Genomic DNA, 24,154 nt, shown 5'->3' with positions numbered 1-24,154 from the left:
TGGCATTACAATGAGCCCTTTAAAGGGTTTAGATCACCATTGGTGTGTACGGCGGTACGACCAAGAACTCTATAAAGATCACAGACAGAAGCCAAGGCTTCCTGTTGGCACCGCTCGCAAAACACAGCAGGATCAGCGCTGTTCCCATCCAATCTGGCCAACCAATCTTACCAGATTGGGTGGGAAATCTGGCCCAATCTGGCAACGCTGCGTCTTCTTCTTACCGTTGTCATCGACGGACTCTGAGGTGAAGGAGCTGAGAGAACGGGCCTCGGAGAGGCTGTCCGAGAAGCACTGAGCCTCCTCCAGCAAATCAGCTGCCTCCTCTGCCACACACACACACACACACACACACACACACACACACACACACACACACACACACACACACACACACACACACACACACACACACACACACACACACACACAAAGACACAAGCACGCACTTGCACACACACACAGACGCACACAAACACACACATGGCAAGCCCGCAAACAAACACATGCACGATACGATTATAGATATAAGATTGACAGTTGTCAAAAGAACGGGCAGAAAAACGCAGAAGAGAGCAGGTCTTTCAAACCAAACCACCAAAGTATATGCCCCCTCCCCTCGCCCTGTGTTTCACCGCCGTTTAGAACTGATGCATTTTACACACCTGTGATTAACAGGGAAGACGAATTCACCAAACTCATCAGGGAGGAGACAAGAGAGATTGATCAGAAAGTACCAATCATTCAACCTCGAAGCAGATATCCTCACAGCGCAGTTCACTCACTAATGGCTAACAGGTGGCTACGACATTTCAAACAAATTACATCTAAAGTATTGCCCTTCAAAATCACCACCAGCCCATTTCATTACCAAAAAGTAGTCTTTCCTGTTAAGAAAAAATCCATAAAGTCCATAATATCTTGATGAAGGTGGTACCTCTCAAGAAGACCACTGATTACTTAATTACAGTGGCAAAGTAAGCACAGTGTAACAGCCTCCTCCCGGCTGCCCGACGCGCACGTGGCTGTGATCAAAAGGTTCCGTTCCCGTCCCTGTGAATGGAAAGTGCTCCGTGGAGGAGCTCTGGGTGCAACACCCAGCCGATAGCAGGGTTTCTTGATCCTACGTTCGTTGCACACATACACATGATGTGTGTGCCTATGTTGGACTCAGGTGCAGCTGTACACACTTTGCTAGAGTAGGATACCATGATGCTTTGCCTTCCCCAGATCCTGTCTTGTACTGACATTGACCACGTTAACCCCTGGGATAACTTGGAACCATTTCTCATCTAATTCCTACCCACTGATCAATTATACTGACAAATTTAAAGTGAGCAACCTAACTAATAATTACACCTATATTAGAGGCCTTAAGTGAACCATTGGTAATACATATGGGTACAATAATAAACCACTAATTATCTTAACTCTGCAGTTATAAGCAATAATAACAATTAACTAACCATTTACCAATGGTTTTTCAAGTTAACCAAGGTATTAATGTATGCATTATTTAATAGGGTAACCGAACCCTTCTAAATAATGTACACATTAATCTCTTAGTTAACATGAACAACAGTAGCAATCATGAACACCATTAGAAAATGGTGACCAGAGCAAAGGTGAGCTGCTAATCAACTGTTAGTTAATTGCTGGTTAATGCTTTATACTGCATTTACTCATCTTTATTAATTGTGAATAATTGTACCAATATTATAACAAGTTACCAAATCATCTTTAATCCAATTCCAAAACCCTACAGCCCAGATGCACCATGGGACATTTGGCAATGGAACGGTGGTTGGAACTTACCCGGTCCTTGGAACTCACCGGGTCAGTTCCAAGGACGGGGTGAGTTCCAAGTTTCCAACCACGGTACATTTGGAACTCACCCAGTCCTTGGAACCCACCCAGTCCTTGGAACTCAACCGGTCCAAGGACTCGGTTGAGTTCTAACCACGGTACCTTTGGAACCCAGCCGGTCGTTGGAACTCACCCGGTGGGCTGGAGTCCCCTCTCTGGGTCCTCTCCAGCTGGAAGGCCCTCTGGCCCCACTCCTGCTCCCGGTCGTCCAGCGGCTGGCCCCTCTGGCCCCCGTGCCCCCCCACCGAGTCCCAGGACACCTTGTGGGCGGGGCTATGCTCCGAGTGACGCTGAGACGCCGGCGGGAGATTGGGCGCGACGCTGCACACGGCCACGCCCCTCCTGCTGGCCCCGCCCCGGAGGTGAGACGTGTCGGAGAGGAAGCTGCTCAACTGAGGGAGAAAATAAAAATATAAAAACGTACATACATGAAGAACACCCCCCCCCCCCCCCCCCACACACACACACACACACACACAAAGCAGCTAAACATATCTGACATGAGTTGGATCAAAAAATATGGAATTGTGTTGCTGCCATCAGGCTAGAAGGGCATTGAGTTGGATAACCAACAACAACACAAGGACCCATGTGCTTGAGCTGTGATCAGGTGTGCTTGCCTCATCATGTAAATAAGCCCTTGTGTCGGCTTGGTCATAATGCAAAATCAATCTTATGTCCATGTGTAACCATGGCAGCATCTAGTTTCCAACGTGTTTTTTTCGTTTTTGTGTTGAAGCCTGAAGCTATACGCTTCCACGCTGAACCCAGGCCCCCCATCACGGGCTTGCAGGCTGACCAAATGAGGTCTACGAAAGACGGCTCTCTGAAGAGCAGCTTCAGAGAGCCGCCGTAGAAGACTGCAAAGTGGGCTCTGGTTAGGCTGAATTAAAATCCACAGACCAGCTTCGCTTTAAAAAAAAATCATTTCCACGTCGCCCACCCTGGTCCCTATTCTCCACGACAGAGGAAAACAAACCCAACAGGCATCCCAGACGGCCGGCCCCCCCACCTGGCTGCCCTCGCTGGACGTGCCCGGTCCCCGCTGGTCCTCTGGGCGCCCCGCCCCCCGCACAGGTCTCCCGGCAGCTTGGGCGAGTGGCAGTTGGGCCGCACCATGACCTGAGGCGGACCCCCCCCCGCCGCCGCCGCCGCCGCCGCCGCCGCCGCCGCCGCCGCCGACTCCGCCTCCGTCGCCGAAGCAACCGGAGGTCCCCGAGGAAGAGCCCGCCGACGCTCGCATGGCCTGGAACTCCATGCCCGCCGTGCCGCCGCCTTTCTCTCGCAGCATGTAGCCCGCCTCCGAGGTCACCGTGGAGACGCCCATGGCGGGCCGGCCCCCGGCCCCGCCCCCGCCGTCCGACTCCTTCCTCAGGGAGATCTTCTTCCTGAAGCCCACGAAGACGACGAGCAGGACGGCGACCACGAGGACCAGCACCCCGATGCCGACCATCTCCCCGGGGCCGATGTAGGACAGGGGCTCCGCCTGTGCGCCGCGGCGACACGCACGCACCAACGAGAGCACGCAACAACACACACACGCACAAACAAGAACACACACAAACGAGAGCACGCAACAACAAACACACGCACAAACAAGAGCACACACAAACGAGAATACGGACCAACAAACACACGCACAAACAAGAGCACACACAAACGAGAGCACGCAACAACAAACACACGCACAAACAAGAACACACACAAACGAGAATACGGACCAACAAACACACGCACAAACAAGAACACACACAAACGAGAATACGCAGCAACAAACACACACACAAACAAGAACACACACAAACGAGAATACGCAGCAACAAACACACGCACAAACAAGAACACACACAAACGAGAATACGCACCAACAAACACACACACAAACAAGAACACACACAAACGAGAATACGCAGCAACAAGAATACGCACAAACAAGAACACACACAAACGAGAATACGCACCAACAAGAATACGCACAAACAAGAACACACAAACAAGAAGAGACAAACACAAAAACAAGAATAGACACAAACAAGGAATACGGGCAAAGAAGCACACACACAAACAATAACACACACAAACGAGAATAAGCACCAACAAGCACACACATAAACAAGAACACACACAAACAAGAACACACACAAACAAGGACACACACAAAAAAGCAAATACACAAACGCACAAACAGGCACACAAACAAACACGCACACACACAAACAAGCACACACACAAACACACAGAAAAGCAGACACACAAACAAGCACTCACATAAACAAACACACACACAACAATCACCAACACAAACAAGCAAAGACACAAACAAGAATGTTAAGTCACAAATATGATAGTATGAATCTGTTAACTTTGATTAAAAGTTGAATTGCTTATTATGCCACTTTTGCCTGACTTTCACAGAGGCTTTGTCTGGGGGAGGCTTGCTGTGCTGGGTGAGCAGGAATCCTTGCCTCATTTATTACAAATATTGAAAAACACACTTAGTGACACAAACACAATTGACTGATAATATCTATACATGTTACTGATAAAATATATATATTACAAATCATCAAGAGTGATGTTTTGAATCTGCTTGAACCATAATCAGCAGCAGAGGTAATTATCTCCTGACGCGCTCTCTCCTCGGGTCATACAACATACCGTGGTTTGTTTTTATATCAACGCATTAGTCAACGTAGGTTAATAATGCATCCACGCTCAGATCTTAACAACATGAGCAGCATGCAGTTTGTTAAATAATAAATAAAAGGATTGTATTCAATGTCAATGGCTACAATTTATCTTTACAAGAAATTGGGTGTAGGAATAGTTCCCATTGGGTTTCTGGTGTTTTTCTTAGAGAATCTTGCGACCATGTCCCAACATGAGATGATGGACTGTAGTCGCAGAGGAACACAACTGCAGGCAGTTAAGAAAAATGGGAGTGAATGACTCATGTTGCATTGCTATAAACTAAACTAAGAAGTCTAGTTTTTAAACAGATACATTTTTCAGAAATCGTATTTTTAACCTCACAGAGGTGGAATAGCCCTCAGAACCTCTGACGCCTTCCTAGAAAGAAACCCTCATTATTTATTATATAGTTTGCCGCAGCTTTAGATGATTTTTTTTTTGATAAAAATATTTTCTTAATTCCCCTAACCCTAACCCAAACCCTGATTTAACATTTGTCCTTTTTTTAACAGTCTTTTAACTATTGTCCTTTTAATGGTTTCTAGCTTTGTACTCACTATAGAAGGTCTTGCGTTTCAATGGTGCTATAAAAATAAAAGTTACAAGTTTTATCGTTGCGGCCGCACGGTCTGAGTAATTCATCCAGGTCCCTATCATACCCAACCAAGCGTCTACATGACAGAATGTGTTTGAGTGCACATATCGAAACAAAGATAAGTGACAATTGAAGTCTGCCAAAATGAGTCAGATCAAGTTATTTAAAACCACAACCATCTGCCTTAAGGTCCCCCTCATCCATTTCCTTTGATGCATTGACAAGGATGGGGAGCCATAAACCAACAGGAAATGCGCCTGTCGATTGTAAACCTATGAGTTATTTCCGGATTCTTCATCACAAAGCTGTTACCTGTGTGTCACCCTCGTCATCGCTGGGGGCCCCACAGAGCTGTCCCTCGAAGCCCAGGGTGCAGTTACAGTAGAAGGCCCCGTATGTGTTCACACACACCCCTCCGTTCGCACACTCCTCTCTCAAACACTCGTTGACATCCTCCTCGCACCTGTTGGGCATAGACCAGGAGAGAGGAAACATGGCACCAGTCACTAGACGTGTGAGAGTAACGAAAATGGGACATGTTTATGGCGACACATTAGTGCCATAATTCACTAATGTGATAAAAGATGCATTCGGGCGTATTATATTATTCCACACGCGTAGATATTAACTGCGAGCGCGCATATGATCTCTGCGCGCGCAAAACAGCCTCTCGCGCGCGCAAATTACCTCAGCGCGCGCAAAACCTCTCGCGAAAGATGTTTTTACGCTCTCGCTCGAATTTAATTTTGGCACTATGGGGGAGGGAACCAAGGCAGGGCGGGCTTTCCTATGATTGGCCGTTTCTGAAGCGCGATATTTGATTGACAGCCCTCCTCACATTCAATTCTGAATTGTACAGTAAATGGCTGAAACAATAGTTACGTATTGTAACTCCAGATTCTATGAGCATAGGCGCAGCCTTTTAAGTGTCGGCCTCATTGTCCTTTAAATAGCTGAAGAAAAGCTGATTATTGGGAGCAGAACGTCCGCCGGCGCCCGACTATATCTGCGAAATGCGGACGTCGTTGAGGCACGCCGCACGCGGACGTAATTGAGGCCCACGCTGTTGGTGGTCGGGGATTACAAATTTTTCAGTGCTACGTCTCACGCCTAGGGATAACCCAATAGCGATAGCCTTAAAAGGCTGCGCCTATACTCATAGAATCTAGAGTTACAATAAGTAACTATCGTTTCAGCCATTTACTGTACAATTCAGAATTGAATGAGAGGAGGGCTGAGGAGGGCTGTCAATCAAATATCGCGCTTCAGAAACGGCCAATCATAGGAAAGCCCGCCCTGCCTTAGTTCCCTCCCACATAGTGCCAAAATTAAATTCGAGCGAGAGCGTAAAAACATCTTTCGCGAGAGGTTTTGCGCGCGCTGAGGTAATTTGCGCGAGCGAGAGGCTGTTTTGCGCGCGCTGAGATAATTTGCGCGCGCAAGAAATCATTTGCGCGCTCGCAGTTAATATCTACGCGTGTGGAATAATATAATACGCCCGAATGCATCTTTTATCACATTAGTGAATTATGGCACTAATGTGTCGCCATACATGTGCCCCTTTCACACCGCCGCAAAATCGGGGCCGGTTCCGGGCCAGTTCGGAGCTAGGGCCAGGGCTTTGGTTTCACACCGCCAAAGAACCGGCTCCGGCCCCTAAAAACCGGTTCAACTCTGGCCCCACTTTAGAGCTGGGCTAGAACTAGAACCGCTTTTACGCCGGGGGCAGGGGGCGGAGTTATCCGTACCTTCATAAACACGAAGACCAACGAAGACCGGCATTTTTTAAAACACCGAAGTAAACAATGGACGTGAATCCGTGTATGGTTCTTTTTTGTTTTTTCTGATTTTGTTTTAAATCGGAATATTCAAAGAACGAACCATACACGGATTGAATCGAAGACGAAATTGTTCTTCTGCGCGCCTAACCTGACGCTTGATCATTGTGTGGTGGTTCAACCTTCAACGCGTCAACGCGCCAACGCAGCTAGATGAGTCCATGTCCATGCAAGTGAACGGAGCGTTCCCTCTTCGTCATAACTATCAAACCAAACATCCTTCACATTCACCGAGCGAACATTATGAAAGTAAAATGCAAATTTCTCGCTAAAAATGTTTCCATAAACGCATTTAATGGCGTAACTATGTTACTATTTCCACCCTGAATAAAGAAAGATGTCGGACGTATGCTTCTGTCCAAGCTCACTAGCGGAGACGTTTGCAGTGACGTCATGACGTTGCTCACGCCGGCTCCGTGGCTGGCTCTCGCCGGTGTGAAACCAACCGATTCTTAACTGGGGTAAGGCTGGAACCAGTTTGGAACTGGCCCTAGCACCAGCCCGGAACTGGCTCTCGGTTCTTTTTGGTGTGAAAGCGGCACAGTGGTTTTGGGCGCTAGAAGAGATAGAGTTCAGTTGAGCTTCATGTCTGCTTCATGTCTGCTTATCATTTCGGAGGGTTTAATTGCTTGAGTAAAATAGCAAGATGTGACATTTCAAAGTAAATATTCAAATGATTGCAATATTTATATTGTTAAAAAGTATTGGTTGGGAGAAGCAGTTGATGGGTTTGTCTGCTGTGAGCACAAAGAGAAATAAACACAAACACACACAACACACACAGAAACACAGACAGCCATGAACAATATTGACTGGCCCAGTTCACCATTTCCAAGATGACAAGGCGACCCCCCCCACTGGCATTGCAATGAACGAACAGAGGTTAACACACTTTCCCCTTTCAATTATTTTCTCCTATTAGAACTCGGAAAACATGGCTTTGTGTCTCTGAAAAAGCTTTCATTTAAAACCAAGAGTATCCTCCTATATCGTCTGTTATGGGCGGATTGTTGCCCCTTTTAAAGGGTGGCATTGTAATTAAATGGGTAGAAGCAACAGAGGGTTTTGACTACGACTGGCGATGTGGTACACATTCAAAACGTCAATCTGTTACATGTTACTTGAGGCTTGTACTTTTAATAATTGGTTTGACTTCGATTCAGTAGTTTGAGTTAAAGAAAAAGGGAAATTTGAGGGATAGCGATTAAAGAGAAGGAAATTAGTAGAGGTAACATTTCTACCCTCTAGTGGTGACACACGGAAAGGGTCTTTCAAAGGACATCACAACATAATTAAAAAGGCAGTCAGCAAGTAATGATAGACAGTTAAACTCAATTAGTTTGAAAAAAATATCAAAGCTATTGGCTACAACGAGGAAATATCTTTGATGGGTGAGTGTGTGTGTGTGGGTAAGTACTGTTAATCCAAACACATATCCTAGGTGTACTGTAGTTTGTGTATCTGTGTGGGCATGCAAACACCGTGTATGCACAACACTGACACCAATGTGCAATGCTTATCAGACGCTTGTTAAAATGAACAATGTGTCAAACAATCCCTAAATATGGCTTTATCCTGCGTTTGTGTGCGTGCGTGTGAGTGTGTGTGTGTTTGCGCGTGTGTTTGTTTGTGCATTCATGTGTGTCTCTGTGTGTGTGTGCTTACGTGTGTGTGCGTGCGTGCGTGCATGCGTTTGTGTTTGTGCGTGTGTGCGAGTATGTCTGTGATGTCGGGACTCGCTTACACAAGTCCCACGAGACCCCGGGGACAACTGCAGAGGAAGGAGCCCCCCGCCGGCGTGCAGTCGCCCCCATTCTGACACGGGTTGGGCAGACAGGAAGTCAGCTCCACCTCACAGCGCCCGCCGGTGAACCCAGCGCTGCAACTGCACCCGAAACCTGAGAAAGGTGACAAGGTGACGAGAATCCCTTTGTAGGAAGCGAAATACTCCTGAGGGAACATCTCAACCGACAAATAACACTCCCAGGTGTGGAAGAAGCCCCCAGGACATGTGTTATCTGACTACTACACTTAGTTATTTTTTATATCGTTTGCAGCTCTAAAAAATAAAATAATAATCTGCGATTCATTTATTATCTTGCCTTCTTATGCTTCAATTTAACGTTCACCCTTTTTCTGATAATCTTTTAACCTAAGTCCTTCACATATGATTTCTAGCTTTTGTGGCCTTTGTGTTTGAATGGTGCTAAATATACTTGGCAAGATTTATCTGCATTGCCCCGCAGAGTAATTCATCCAAAAGCCGAACAGAATGCGTTTGAGCGCACATTTCCAACCCAAGATGTTGCCTAAATTGTAACGCCAAGCAACAGTTTAGAAGAGTGCGTCAGATCAAGCTAATTAAAAACAAACACATCCGCTTTAAAGTCAACCTTGTCCATTTCATTCTAAATCAATAACGACAACATTCAGTTATCAACCGCCGGTATACACGCTCCCAACTAACTGTGGAGAAACTGAGTTCAGATCCCGCATCCCCTGTCCCCACCCGGCTACTGTTTTTGAACCGGGATGGCCACCAGGCGGCCGAGGCCTCCGGTGCTTCCCCCCGCTCCCTGTCCCACTGACCTCCGGAGGGCAGGCTGCTGCAGGGGGCCCCGTTGAGGCAGGGCTGGCTGACGCAGGGGTCCGGGTAGAGCACGCAGCCCAGCTTCACCTCGCTCAGGCCCGCCACCTCGGCGTAGCGGCTCCTCTTGTTCTGCAGCGGCAGCTCGTTGCCGTTCAGCCGCAGCGAGCCCAGGCACCCCTGGAAGCCGTCCTGGGCCCTGGGGGGACCCCTGGCGTCCCTGGGGTCCCCCGGGGCCTCGCTCTGGCTAGCCCCGGACCCCGCGCCGCCGCGCTCCCCCCCCGGCCCCGGGGGAGGCCTCACCTGGGCCCCGAAGAAGAAGGAGGAGTCGGGGGCCAGGGGCCAGAGGCGGACGGGGGCCCGGGCGGCGCGGCGGCGCTCCACGTAGCTGTCGTCCAGCGACAGCAGGCTGTAGTTGTGGGTGAGCTCCAGGGCCACGGCGTGCCACAGGCCGTCGTTGATCGGACGGCCGGAGATCCCCATGATGCCGAGCGTGTTGTCACACTCGAGCTGGAACCACAGTCGGCCGCCCTCGATCTGTACGGGGGAAACCAGGCCATCCAATCACCATGTCACTCAATAATTAATGAGTGAGGGTGTGTGTGTGTGTGAGTGTGCGTGTGCGTGTGTGTATACCTTCAGCATAGTGCAGGGTTTAGTATATGTGTGTGTGTGTGTGTGTGTGTGTTTGTGTGTGTGCGTGCATGTGTGTGTGTGCACTTTCAGAATAGTGCAGGGGTTAGTTAGTGGGTGTGTGTGTTTGGACGTCTGTGTGTGTGGCTGTGTGTGAGTGTGTGTGTGCCTACCTTCAGCCTAGTACAGGGGTAAGTGTGTGAGTGTGTGTGTGTGTGTGTGTGTGTGTGTGTGTGTGTGTGTGTGTGTGTGTGTGTGTGTGTGTGTGTGTGTGTGTGTGTGTGTGTGTGTGTGTACCTTCAGCATAGTGCAGGGATTAATCTGTGTGTTTCTGAGTCTGTGTGTGTGTGTGTGTGTGTGTGTGTGTGTGTGTGTGTGTGTGTGTGTGTGTGTGTTTGTGTCTGTGTGTCTGTGTGTGTCTGTGCGTGCGTGCCCGTAAGTGTGTGTACCTTCAGCATGGTGCAGGGGTTGGTGCGGGAGAACATGATGACCCCCCTGGCCTGAAGGGTTCTGATCCTCAGGCCCAGTCTCATCTCCCCGCCTGCCGCCGTCTCCGTCACCCTGTACTTGATGTAGCTGTTCCCAGAGAAGCTCAGCGAGGTCTGGCCTGCTCTCCATATTCACACAACACACAAGGGAAATATCAGCAAGAAGAGGGCTTTCAGCTAATACAACCACTAGGAACAACAACACACTTATACAACAGATTTATTCAGCTATGCGATTTCCTCAACGTCTACTTGAATTTCTACTCTGCATATAAATATCAGTTGAACCCACCGGCGCATTCGTCCAGCCTGTCGGGCTGACACTGGCAGACAGAGGGCGCTGTCACACCGGAGCGTACACACTGCATGTCTGATGGACAGGATTGACCTTCACAGAGCTCAAGAGGAGTGGAGCAGAATCCCCCTGTTTGGGGGGAGAGAGGGATGTATTGACCGGAACAAGCACAAACTCTAATGCGCGGTGATTACTTAACAGCATAACTGGGAATTACAAACAGTTCAGCGACATAATAGTAATACAAAAGATGTGTCGGTTAATCTAATTACACACACACACACAAACACACACACACACACGCACACACTCACAGACAAACACACACTAACAGACAAACACAAGCACACACACACACACACACACAAACGCAATCACACACACACACTCACCACACAGACACGGACAAACACATACACTCACAAACACACACAAACACACACTCACACACCAACAAACGCACTCACACCCACGCACACACACACACACACACACACTCCTTTGAGAAAAGCTGGACTGATTTAAGCACTGAAGACCTTCAGGAGCTCTGTAGAATCCCAAACAGGGCGATAAAAGGCAGACACTGTGCAGCAGCACGATGTCTTCACCGGGGCATTACCGGGGCACGTGCAGGCCTCCATGCGTCTGAACGTGGGGGACACCAGGCTGACCCGCTCGGTGCTGTAGGTGACCGTGGCGCGCGGCGCCATCACCAGGGTCTGCTCGCACACCATGTCCCCGCAGTCCAGCTCCCCGGAGCAGGTCTGGTCCAGCACCTCCGCCCCCGCCAGCACCCCCCGGAACTGGCCGCGCGCCCGGGCCTCCGCCAGCTTCTCCGCCAGCTCCTGCGGGGAGAAGAAGCCGTCTCCCCCACCACCACCTCCGCCTCCGCCTCCGCCACCTCCACCTCCACCCCCGGTCCCCGCCGGCTGCGAGGGCCGCTCCATGGCCAGGAACAGGTCCACGTCGCCGGCGCCGTCCACCGGCTGCACGCCCAGCACGTGGATGAAGTCCACCTGGCCCGGCGGGAAGGCCCAGGCCCCCAGGGAGCGGAGCATCAGACGCACCTGGCCGAGGTAGCGGCCCAGGAGGTCCTCCGGGGAGAGCGAGCTGAAGCGCACGGCCACCGCGCTGCGCAGCACCACCTCCGTCAGCTGCTCCACGCGCACGGACACGTCGGCGATGACGGCGAAGCGGCCGTCGCTCACCGTGGCGTTCAGCTGGTACCTGGGGGGGGGGGGGGGGGGGGAAGCAGAGGGTGAACTAGTCGCACAGACGTCTCAAACTTAGAAGGTTCAATGTGCAAGTTTGCAATTTCAATTAGGGCTGCTCGAAAGAAAAATCATAATCAGGATTATTTTGGTCATTACTGAAATCACGATTATTAAAACGATAATTTTTGTGTTTGAAACATGATGCATTTATTCAGCGTTTATCCAGAACTATCGAAAATTTTCCAATCGAGAATAATGTACAAATATGTATCCAGCTGCATGCATCGATATATTCATATAGGCCTATATTTATCTCTTTTTTTATAATAATAATCGTTTCAACTCGATTATATTAATTTGGGGATTTTTTGACCCAAAATTCAAAATCGCGATCAAAATTGTATTCTTTGCACAGCCCTAATGTCAATCTAGCTCAAGCCTTAATATTCTTTGCTATAAAAACTCTGGTTCTCACCCCTACCTCTCCCTGCTCTCTCCAAACCCTGCGCACGCACAAAAAAAAGGTGAGGCTCACTGAAGAAACCTAAGATAAGATCTGTCTACGCTGAGAGAGTCCAGTAACCTCAATCCCTGTGGGCGTACAGCCTTCTCTTTGTATGTGGTGCATTTAAATTACTTCACTGAGCCAGCAAGTGGCTCAGTGAAGTAAAGTCCAGTCTTACATCTGAGACAGGAAGTGATCTCCTTGTGTGTATGGGTGACAGGAAATTGTGTGTGTGTGTGTGTGTGTGTGTGTGTGTGTGTGTGTGTGTGTGTGTGTGTGTGTGTGTGTGTGTGTGTGTGTGTGTGTGTGTGTGTGTGTGTGTGTGTGTGTGTGTGAGACAGGAAGTTTTTGGAGTGTTCTCCTTGTGTGCATGTGAGACAAGATGTGTTCTCTCGTGTGTGTGTGAGACAGGAAGCGGTTGTAGTGTTCTCCATGTGTGCATGTGAGACAGGAAGTGGTTGTAGTGTTATCCTTGTGTGCATGTGAGACAGGAAGTGTTCTCCTTGTGTGTGTGTGTGTGAGACAGGAAGTGTTCTCCTTGTGTGTGTGTGTGTGTGTGTGTGAGACAGGAAGTGTTCTGCTTGTGTGCATGTGAGACAGGAAGTGGTTGTAGTGTTCTCCTTGTGTGCATGTGAGACAGGAAGTGTTCTCCTTGTGTGTGTGTGTGTGTGTGTGTGTGAGGCAGGAAGTGTTCTGCTTGTGTGCATATGGGACAGGAAGTGTTTGGGGTGTTCTCCATGTGTGCATGTGGGACAGGAAATGTTTGGAGTGTTCTCCTTGTGTCCATGAGAGACAGGAAGTGGTTGTAGCGTTCTCCTTGTGTACATGAGAGACAGGAAAGGTTGTAGTGTTCTCCTTGTGTGTGTGCATGTGCGAAAGGACGTGTTCTCGCTGTGTGTGCGTGTGAGAAAGGAAGTGTCCTGCTTGTGTGCATATGGGACAGGAAGTGGTTGTAGTGTTCTCGTTGTGTGCACGTGGGACAGGAAGTGCTCGTATCCCAGGTACCTGCCGGGCTCCAGCCCCGGCAGAGCCACGATGCTGCCGTCCTGCCGGTTGACCTGGAACATGCTCCTGAGCGCGGGCCTGTGGGTGTACGAGAGGACGTCGTTCACGTCGCGGTCCGTGGCGTAGATGCGGCCGACGGGGCCGCCCGGGAAGGAGTCGGTCACCATGACGATGAAGACCTCCAGCGGCGAGACGGAGGGCTTGTATTGGCTGTTCCCGATGACCCTCAGGTACACCCAGGAGGAGGAGGCCAGACGGGGTCGGCCGGAATCACTGGCCTGGAACAAACACAACCAGACACAACAACGGGCTTACTTTGAAGACATTTGAAGACACTGTCTGAATGCGTTTTACCTGGAAGGCTGTTTTTCGGTGAATGGTAGCGAAAGCATTTTGGTTCGTTTCCTATTAAAATCGACCGAATATCCATGGAAAAGGGATCTGGGAATGGTGCAAAGACATGTCCTTCTTCCAACATTCTCTATGCTTCAATTTCCGTAACAAAAGAGCTGCTAAACCAGAGTCAGGGTGGTAAATCTTTCCTCCGTTCACTTTTTTGAGATGCTTTTAGTGCCTTTTATAAGCTCCATAAAGAAAGGAACCAGCAGAATGCACTTAAGCCCGGTCTCAGCGCCTCACCTGGATCTCCAGGGTGAACTCTCGGCGGGCCTGGGGTCCCAGCACCCGTGTGGTCCGCAGCGTCCCGGACCGGTCCAGGGAGAAGTAGTTCCCCTCGTTGCCGGCGGCGATGCGGAACTCGAACGGGGGGCCGTTCCTGGGGGAGTCGGGGTCCTTCACCGTCAGCTGCAGGACACTGGCCCCGGCCGGTTGGTTCAACTGGAAGCAGGAGGATACCATGTGACACACTGACATCCAGGATCAATGTACCGCACACACACACTCACACACACGCACAGACACACACCGCACACGCACTCTCATGCCTGCATGTGCACGCAGAGACGTGCACTGATGCAGAGGTACGGCGCATGGGCTTTAACACATGGTTGCACTCAAACACACAAATACCCAAACACACACAAACACTCACACAAACACACTCACACACTCACACACATACATGCATTGCACGCATGCAAACACACACACAGTGGGGCACTACCTGGATGACGGCGGTGGAGTTGGGGGGGGAGAAGACAGGGGGGTTGTCGTTGACGTCAGATACGTCGATGTTAACGGTGGCAGTGGAGGACATGGCCGGGGAGCCACTGTCAAACGCCTGCACCGAGAGAGAGTACCTAGATACCTGCAGAGAGAGAGAGAGAGAGAGAGAGAGAGAGAGAGAGAGAGAGAGAGAGAGAGAGAGAGAGAGAGAGAGAGAGAGAGAGAGAGAGAGAGAGAGAGAGAGAGAGAGAGATTGTGCATCGGAGCATTGATACAAAGCCACATACCTTTATGCCTGCGAGTGCAAACTGATAAGTGAAGCCCTCCCACGTGCATAATGTGAGACATTAGCGTTCACCTTGAGAGGTCCCGGTGTATTCCACTCTGCCCGTGCTCACGAACCGTAAAATTACTATCGATTCCTATTTGCCGCTATTGTACTCGCAGACACATCCTTACCAGCTCTCGGTCCAAACGCTTATTGACTTTGAGCAGGCCGGTGACGGGGTCAATCCAGAACTGGTTGCCACGGTCCCCCTTCAGTATGGAGTAGGTGATGTGGCCGTTGACCTGGCTGTCCAGGTCCTCAGCCAGCAGCTGCGTCCATCACACAGGGAACAGCGCAGTGAGTGGGAGGGGAGTTTCACTTAAACTCAGAGACAAATGAGGGCATGAATTGAAAAAAAACTATATATACATTACATATAGAGGTGCTGTAGGTCAGATTTAAAAGCTTTTCCCCAAGTTTAATTAATTAGAAACCTTTAGCTATTAGAGAAGGGATGTTCGTCTTCCGGAATATCCCGATTTGCTTCAATTTCAAACGTTATGGGGTCAACGATTCAAATCGATTCTCGATTCAAAACGGAAAAAAATCAGATAAGATAAGATGATAATGAATGACGGAAAAATAGCCCATGGTACCCTGGTAATGGTCTGGCCAATGGAGGCGTCCTCGCTGACCAGCACGTTGTATATCTCCTCGCTGAAGGTGGGGGCGTTGTCATTGACGTCCATCAGCTCCACGGTCACCATGGTAGCGGAGCTAAGGGGCGGAGTCCCACTGTCCAAGGCCTCGACGGTCAGGTAGTAGTCCTTGCACACCTCAAAGTCCAGGTCGTCGGCCACAGAAATAATGCCTACGTGTGCGCACACACACACACACACACACACACACACACACACACACACACACACACACACACACACACACACACACACACACACACACACACACACACACACACACACACACACACAGACACAGAGATCTTTAAATTCGTACCCACGTACGGGCGTTGCAAATTTCAGCTTGTACGAGGGTGTAAAGTAAAATTGATGATGAAACTTGTTTTAATGGGATATAAAAAGGTACAACATGCAAGCTTTGCTATTTCAAGCTAGTCCTAAAACCTTGAAAAGCCATGCTTGCTGAAAATACTTAACATGAGATTTCTCTGCACCGATGCTGGGTCGGAGTGATTAACCTTGATTCCTGCAGCCTTAAAGTTACCGCTAGATCACAGAATGTGTTTTGGCCATTGTACCTTCAAGGTTTTAAAACACAGCATGAGGACTACAAAGTATTACACTAGCTTAAGGTTAAACCAAAGGCATCAGCCCTCCTGTGATCCCTCCCGTGATCACGGACCCGTCCTGCCGTTGATTGTGAACATCCGCAGCTCGTTCCCCGAGCGGACGCTGTACGTGATCTCGGCATTGGGCCCGATGTCCACGCTGGTGGCGAACAGCCGCAACACCTCGGTTCCCACGGCGACATCCTCCGGCACTGTGACGGTGTAGTCCCTCCTCTGGAAGACCGGGGCGTTGTCGTTGACGTCCAGCACCAACACGGTCAGCTCCACCTGGGAGAGACACGGGACATGGACTCATGGCGGCTGTGAAGAAGGGGATGCGTTGACGACGGTCGTGAGCATTCCCTGGTCCCGGTTACAAACGGGGGTGAATCCTCCGCAGTTTTACAAATCCTTATCAAATCTCATTTCCTTCTACCTGGAGGGCGAAAAAGAAATCGTTAGCCTCACAGCTTAATTACCCTATTAAATATTTTAAGGTTAATTTTGTATTAGGGTCAAAATGCCTTTAGGTCAAATTGATGACTTAGATGACAGAAAGTGCTATGGATTGTAAAAGCACTCAGATTTGCTGAGGATATAGCCAATGAGGCACAGTGAATCAGCAGCGTTAAGCGAGTAGTTAGGATGGATATAATAATTTGGCCAAATATGACTTAGACAATTATGACACTCATCTTATCTGGTGCTAACCCACCTGTGAGGCCAGCGCCCCCGGCTGCCCGGCCTGGTCCGTGGCCTGAACCCGGAGCTGGTAGGAGTCCTGGGTCTCTCGGTCCAGCGTCCTCTCCAGCACCAGCACCCCCGACACCGGCTCGATGGAGAACACGCCGTCGGCCGAGTCCACCAGGGAGTACACCAACGTACGGTTCAGGCCTTGGGGAGCGACGTGATACACAGAGCAGGAATAAGTGTATGCAGAGTGATTCCTCTCCCGTGCTATCTCCATCAGCCATGTGTTTACACCGTACTCCCAGATAGACCGCGTTATCTCCGTCTCTAGAATTGTGTCTTCAGATAAATGTTGTTTTGTATTTTCGTACACGGGGGGCAGGCGAACATAGTGGTGCGTAGCGGCTCGTAGGAAACGTTCTGGCTTCAGTCGTGTCGCTCCTGCTACACGTCTGCAGTCTGCCTCAGAGTTAGGAGCTCAAACTTTTTACGACGCGTGTCTCTTTAGTCACAGCAAAGTACCGCTCGCATCAAATAAAAACATCTCATAAAAACTAAATGTTAGTTCATTTCACAGCAGCACAGGCTCAAGTGCTTATGGCTCGGAGCACTTGATATGGGCGGTCAGGAAGGGGAAACACTGTGTCGAAACAAAAGATGAGGGGCGGCCACTCCAGAGGGCAGGCTATCGCTCGCACATGCAAAGGCAAGTGGCCCTTGGGCGTCTTGCAGACACGAACCTCGAGTGCTCACGACGGCGCCAACGTGTGAGGCCTTGACGCATACGGTCGCCAGGCAACAGAAGCTAATTGAGTCCTCAAGCGCCTGGAATCGGACGTAAAGAGCCGTCATTTGCACATGACACTATTAAAATCGACCGATGTACAAATGAATCGAGATTCATCTGGAGGGCCCTTTAAACCCTACGTTCACCCTCATTAGAGCCCATCCTTCACCACGCAAACGCCTCGCCAACACAGTGCTTTCCCTCGTTTCCGAGGATACGTGAAAGCCCTTCGCTTCACAATTTCGTCCTAACATCCTATTCGTTCAGGGCAGCAGCAGCTCGGGAGGTAGAGCGGGGTTGACTGGTAATCGGTAGGTTGCTAGTCCTGTCCCCGGCTCCTCCTAGCTGTGAGTGTCGAGGTGTCCCTGAGCCAGACGCCTAACCCTGACTGCTCCTGACGAGCTGGCTGTCGCCCTGCGTGGTTGACTCCGCCGTCAGAGTGTGAAAAGGTGGTTGTGAGTTGTTTGGATAAAAGCGTCAGCATAATCCGCAAAATGTATGATGTACCTTGGTCGGGGTCGCTGGCCTGCAGCCGGGTCAGCAGGGCCTTGGGCGCGGCGTTCTCGGCCACGCTGGCCACGAACACGCCGGAGGAGAAGGAGGGCGCGTTGTCGTTGACGTCCAGCAGGCGCAGGGAGACCTCCGAGCGGCAGAAGAGCCCCCCGCCGTCGGTGGCCTGGGCGATGAGCCGGTAGACCGCCGTCCGCTCGCGGTCCATGAGGGCGGCCGAGCGCAGCTCCCCTGGGAACGCCGAAGAAAGACGACGGGAATAAAGACGCAACCGGGCGAGACGTGATTAAACTGGGGCTGATTGTGATTATAGAAACATCAACAGGAGGGGCTTGACCCGGATCTTTACTAAGTACAAATAAATGATCAAACTCGTTGCAATTGGGGTTGAAATAATGGGGGAGGAAACGGCAGGAGCACCGGTGTTGGCGTCCATGTAGAAGTCTTCGACGCCGATGCCAAACAGCGAGTACTGGAGCTCAGCGCTGGAGCCTGAGTCAGCATCTGATGCTCCCACTGTCAGGATGCCCTTGTTAGTGGGGATGTCCTCGGGAAAGGCAGCACTATACACGGCCTGGGACACACACAGACACGCACAATCGCACACGCACGCACACCAACCCACACAGACACACACACACACACACACACACACACCAACCCACACAGACACACACACACACACCAACTCACACAGAAACACACACACACACACCAACCCACACAGATACACACACACAGACACACGCACACGCACACACACACACACACAGACACACACACACAAACATACACAATGAAAACTGAGTGTCTGTTTCAGCACTTCAAAAGACACATTAAACAACCGCGATCAGCTTGCATTAGGCTCGCCCGTAGAATTGGCAACCCAGAATCGAAATGCCCTGCCATCACCCTTGGGTCTGCGCCAAGTACCTCCAAGCATACATCACCACCCCTTTGTCTTCCTTCTTCTTTTTCTTCTTCTTCTTCTTCCTCTTCTTCTTCGACTGAACGCATAAGTTGAAGGCCTGTGTAATTGCTCGTCACTATATTGTCTATCGTTCTAATTGACTGCTTAACAATCCCCCCCCCCCCCCCCCCCCCGCTTTAAAAAACAAAACAAACCAAGCCCGTTACCATGATAGGGTCAAGCGCCGCGGGTGTTCAGAGTTCAGCGAAACAACAACGCTCTCTTCAAGCCCACACGGGCCAATTTCCTCGACTGCCAGAGAGGGGGGAGCTAAAAACAGAGAGATTATGGGAGTAGAGGCCAGGGGGGGGGGGGGGGGAGAGACAGGCCGGGCCGGGAGGAATCAAAGTGATTCAGCGGCTGTCGGGAAGCCGAATAAAAGTTTCTCCACTAATTAGGAGGAATGGAGGCGTGCGCTTCGACGCTAAACGAAGAGAGATGGAGAGAACGCGCATTCTAATGACCTTCCCCCGCTATGCCCCTCTGTCGTTGTTTTTGTTTGCCTTCTTTTTTATATTTGCCTCAGTTCATTAACGTGCATGAATCGCAAATGTCTGATGAATCGGGACGTTTACCGTCGAAAAAGATTTGTGCCAAAACATTAACTTTCGATGCATATGTAATAGGGAGGAATTCATTAAAAAATAATTAAAACGAATTGAATAGATTGTAAACACATTGTCCGCCTCAATACCATCGTATATTGATATCTACCCTCGCCTGGTGTTAAAAGTAGAACAAATGATGTAAACCGAAAAAAAGTCGCGCCAGAGTTCTCCAACTTCTTTAAAGAGCAAGTGAACCCCGTGTTTCAGCTGGAATTACAACTCTATTCTAATTACATTGGAATAGAGTTTTGTGTTCTGTTATTCACGAATAGGAGGGGGAGGGCTTTCATTGAGACTGAGTTATTTATGCACTCAGATTTTTTCTACGACTTTACCATTACCTAAAGCTAGGCACCAGATACTGGTGGTGGAGCAGTATCGTATCAGCGGTGCCGTTATGAGCGGTGGGACAGCGACACACAGTCTAGGCACTCATGTGTCGGCAGAGGAACCCTCTATGAACTTTCTATAGAAAGAACATAATCTGTCTGGGGAGGGTAAAAAGGGCATTAGTGTAGGACTCATGAATGTGTGTAATCACTGGCTTGCTCTACAGCAGCAGTTCTGCATCGATGGTTGTATTAACAAAGAGTCCCAAGACGAGAAACTCAATTAAATCTCATTCTTATAAACCAACATGGTTTTCATAGAGACATCAGCATGTAACAGTATATGAAAAAAGGTCCACAAAGCTTAAAGTGCTCTGATGTGTACATTATGCTTGGGTAATCATCCATGGGTAATGACACGCTTGGCATTCTGTTTCCATAACCAGCTGTATAATTGAGTGGGAGAAGCCTCATTTTCAATCAAAGGGAACCAGGGAGTCATTACTGTATCTGGTATTCCCAAACAGCACTACTCTCTTCACAACGTGAATCTCACTTTGCAGGGGTGTAATGTCCTTGATTTACAATCTGGAGCTTCATGCAATTGCATACGAGTGGGAATGAATGCACTTAAAGCGTTTTACTTTTCCACACTTATTTTCCACACGTTTAGTATATTATTGAAAGAAAAAGCTAATTCTGTATGCACACTCCTGGGTAATTTTTTCATTCATTTAGAATAAATATTCTTTTTTGAACTTTTTTGTCCTAGAGTCGTAATGATTCAATTTTCCACCACTGTGACTTAAATTGAAAATAAAACATCAGTGCTGCATATCACCTTTTTTAAATCCATCTGAATACCACAATAGCGATTATACTTAAATTATACTTATTACTATTATAATTATTATACTAAACTACACTTTCCCGAATCGACCCATGAGTGACATCACAAGCGGGCGCTGTCCGCCCCATTCCCCATTGACCCGAGCCACCGCCCACCTCACCTGGTTGCAGATGGGGCTGTTGTCGTTGGCGTCCATGACGGTCACCTCCACGGCGCTGCGGGCCACGAAGAGGCCGTCGCTGGCCGTGATGTTGAGCAGGTACCAGTCCTGCTGCTCGCGGTCCAGCAGCCCGCTGACGTACACCTTCCATTCCCCCTGCACCAGGGCCAGGCCAAACACACCCCGCGGGTTACCCCCTGCAGATAACCACCACGGACCCGCCATTATTATCATCGTCAGGGCTGCTGGGAAGAGTTGTTTGATTTGCAACACAGAAAATCCAACATAGAGAATGAATCTCACAACTGTGTGGGATTGTTTATTGCAGCGAGTGTATCCCGATGGGGCCCGGGGATGTGCGCATTGATATTATTATTACATTTTTTATCATGTTGAGGTCTAATAAATGCCCCGTACTTTATGATCAGAGTGCCTAACGATGCCAAGCTACAAGCTACACAACAAGCACTTAGTGTGGCGCAAAGCACATTATGTTCACAGGGTTTAGAGGATGTGTTGGGAAAAATGTAGGGCTGGATTCATCAGGATCTTCAGACCTGAAGAAAGTTGACTTAAGATGTTATGCCAATCATAAGTCAGACTTTAAATGTTACACCTACACGATACAGTGGACAAGCTGAACATCTATTGGTCGGGGCATTTCTCTTTCTTGAGCCTCATATTGGTTTTAACCAATCATGTTGCTGGAGGATCTGTAAACGTGTAGTTGGCCATCACAAACTCCAGCCTGCACTAATAAACTGTTAAAAAAAGAATCTGTAGATATTTTAAATGAACCCTGTGTAGACTGACCACTGTAGGAATACACTTAACCTCATACACACGGAACAAAACAGGAACCATAGTATAACTTCATGGTTTCAAGCCCAGACTCTGTACCGTCTCCCCTCCAGAAGTTCTGCTATAACATCAAATAACTGCTTGATCCGAGCTGGGTGCCACCGTTGGATTATAGTGGCCTGGAAAATACAGGCACGTTCCAAATTTCAGGCTTTACATAAGCAAACTTATTATTTTCAGCCCATGTCCATTTATTTCAGCTGACACGCCTTTGAGGTGACATTAGTCAAACAACACATCAGTCAAAACAGAGGCAAACTCATATTGACTCTCGCCGAATGTGGTACGTCAGGCCGTAAATCTGACTTTCATCTTCCAAACGCACTGCGCCCATCTGAGCTTCCAGTGAAATATAGCCCCCCTCTCCCCCCCTCTCCCCCCTCTCCCCCCTCTCACCCGTGATGTAATAGCTGACGAGGCGGTTCTCCTCGCTGCCGTCCCGGTCGGCCGTGCTCAGGACGGCCACCACCTCTCCCAGCGGGTCGCTCTCGCGCACGGCGCCGCGGTAGTACTCGCGCTCGAAGCGCGGCGGGTTGTCGTTGGCGTCCGCCACCGCCACGGTGACGGCCGTGGCGGCGGACAGCGACCCCAGCTCGCCCAGGTCCGAGGCCACCGCCCGGAAGCTGTAGGCGGCGCAGGCCTCGTGGTCCATGGGCGCGGCCGTGGTGATCCAGCCCGTCTTGCTGTCGATGGCGAAGGGCAGGGGGGGAGGGGCCGCCGTCGGCGCCGGGGTGGCGGCGCCGGGGGGGCTCTGGGAGCGGGGGTCTTTCTTAGACTCCGGGTTCCGGGTCAGGAGAGGGCCCAGGCTGTAGGTCACCTGGGGTTTGAGGAAACAAACAAAGTGACAAAGAGACACAAGTTAAGGCTTAGTTCTGGGTCCACTTCGACGCAACGCAAGGGGGTTTACGGACCCGTTACGTCCTTGCGGACCCTCCCTGCGTCCACCGCAAGGGCCTGACGTGCGCCTCCCAAAAATGGTATCCTTGCGTCGAGGCGAGGCAGCAGAAAGGGCTGTGATTGGTCCGCTCACTTAAACCCGACACAGAACCAAAACAGGTTCACGACTGCGTTGCAGTGACTCATCATTGCGTTGCGTCCGCGTGGAACCATAAGTGAGCCTTTAAGGAATGTCTTGGTCTGGTGGAGTGTTTGAATAGCGATGGTGGAGGGTTGTTTTTGTCGAAAGCAGCACGTTACTCACCTGTCCGTTGGAGCCCCAGTCGGGGTCAAGCGCTCGCACCTGGATCAGTCTGGTCCCTACTGGCATCCCCTCCAACACCGTGGCAACGTAAGTGCTGGACTCAAACACGGGCTGGTTGTCGTTGACGTCCAGGACCTGTACATATTTCAGGTGAGCCACCCATCAGCTGCAGCCATCACACATTTACGTCGAAAATCACTACAATTATTCTCGCCTCGGGCAAACCAGAGGGGGGTTTGATTCTCTCAGACAATTCAGTGTGTGGAGAACTCTGTCGAGGTAATCCAATTGCATGAATCATCGCACAGGCATGTTAAGTACTGACATGAATCACTCGTGGCTTTAAAGCGATACTATGATTACGAGGTCTGAAGCAGGGGGTGCATTTCTTTTTTAGTTTTTATGTCTCCTGATCATTGAGAACAAATCGGACGGCTGCAGTGAGAAAGTTAGGCTTCATTTAACTCTCAACTCTTCATTTTTAGTTTCCTCTCTCTCTCTCTCTCTCCCCCTCTCTCTCTCTCTGTCTCTCTCTCTCTCCCCCCCCCTCTCTCTCCCCCCCTCCCCCCCCTCTCTCCCTCTCTCTCTCTCTCCCTCACTCTCCCCCCCTCCCCCCCCCCCCCTCTCTCTCTCTCTCTCTCTCCTCTCTCTCTCTCTCTCTCTCTCTCTCTCTCTCTCTCTCTCTCTCTCCCTCTCTCCCCCCCTCCCTCTCTCTCTCCCTCCCTCCCTCCCTCCCTCTCTCTCTCTCCCCCTCTCCCTCCCCCTCCCC

At 49.9% G+C, this 24,154-nt stretch overlaps 1 protein-coding gene across 1 annotated transcript in view; it reads right to left on the bottom strand.

Annotated features, from left to right (window-relative positions):
* LOC130386038 (protocadherin Fat 3-like) overlaps nt 1-24,154 on the bottom strand; it is a 61,222-nt gene that overhangs the window by 4,088 nt on the left and 32,980 nt on the right. Inside the window, 22 exon segments of the mRNA XM_056594824.1 lie at nt 225-326; nt 2,000-2,271; nt 2,879-3,007; nt 3,009-3,352; nt 5,465-5,615; nt 8,735-8,888; nt 9,580-10,114; nt 10,660-10,817; nt 10,991-11,122; nt 11,613-12,220; nt 13,718-13,995; nt 14,357-14,554; nt 14,841-14,984; nt 15,302-15,439; nt 15,767-15,981; nt 16,494-16,707; nt 17,135-17,313; nt 18,404-18,637; nt 18,827-18,980; nt 21,324-21,520; nt 22,581-23,001; nt 23,386-23,520. Of these exon segments, the coding sequence (XP_056450799.1) occupies nt 225-326; nt 2,000-2,271; nt 2,879-3,007; nt 3,009-3,352; nt 5,465-5,615; nt 8,735-8,888; nt 9,580-10,114; nt 10,660-10,817; nt 10,991-11,122; nt 11,613-12,220; nt 13,718-13,995; nt 14,357-14,554; nt 14,841-14,984; nt 15,302-15,439; nt 15,767-15,981; nt 16,494-16,707; nt 17,135-17,313; nt 18,404-18,637; nt 18,827-18,980; nt 21,324-21,520; nt 22,581-23,001; nt 23,386-23,520 (5,092 nt within the window).

The sequence above is a fragment of the Gadus chalcogrammus genome, chromosome 7, assembly GCF_026213295.1.
Source record: "Gadus chalcogrammus isolate NIFS_2021 chromosome 7, NIFS_Gcha_1.0, whole genome shotgun sequence".
NCBI lineage: Eukaryota > Metazoa > Chordata > Actinopteri > Gadiformes > Gadidae > Gadus > Gadus chalcogrammus.
Note: the sequence above shows the minus strand (reverse complement) of the source record. Positions and strands in the feature narration are given on the sequence as shown.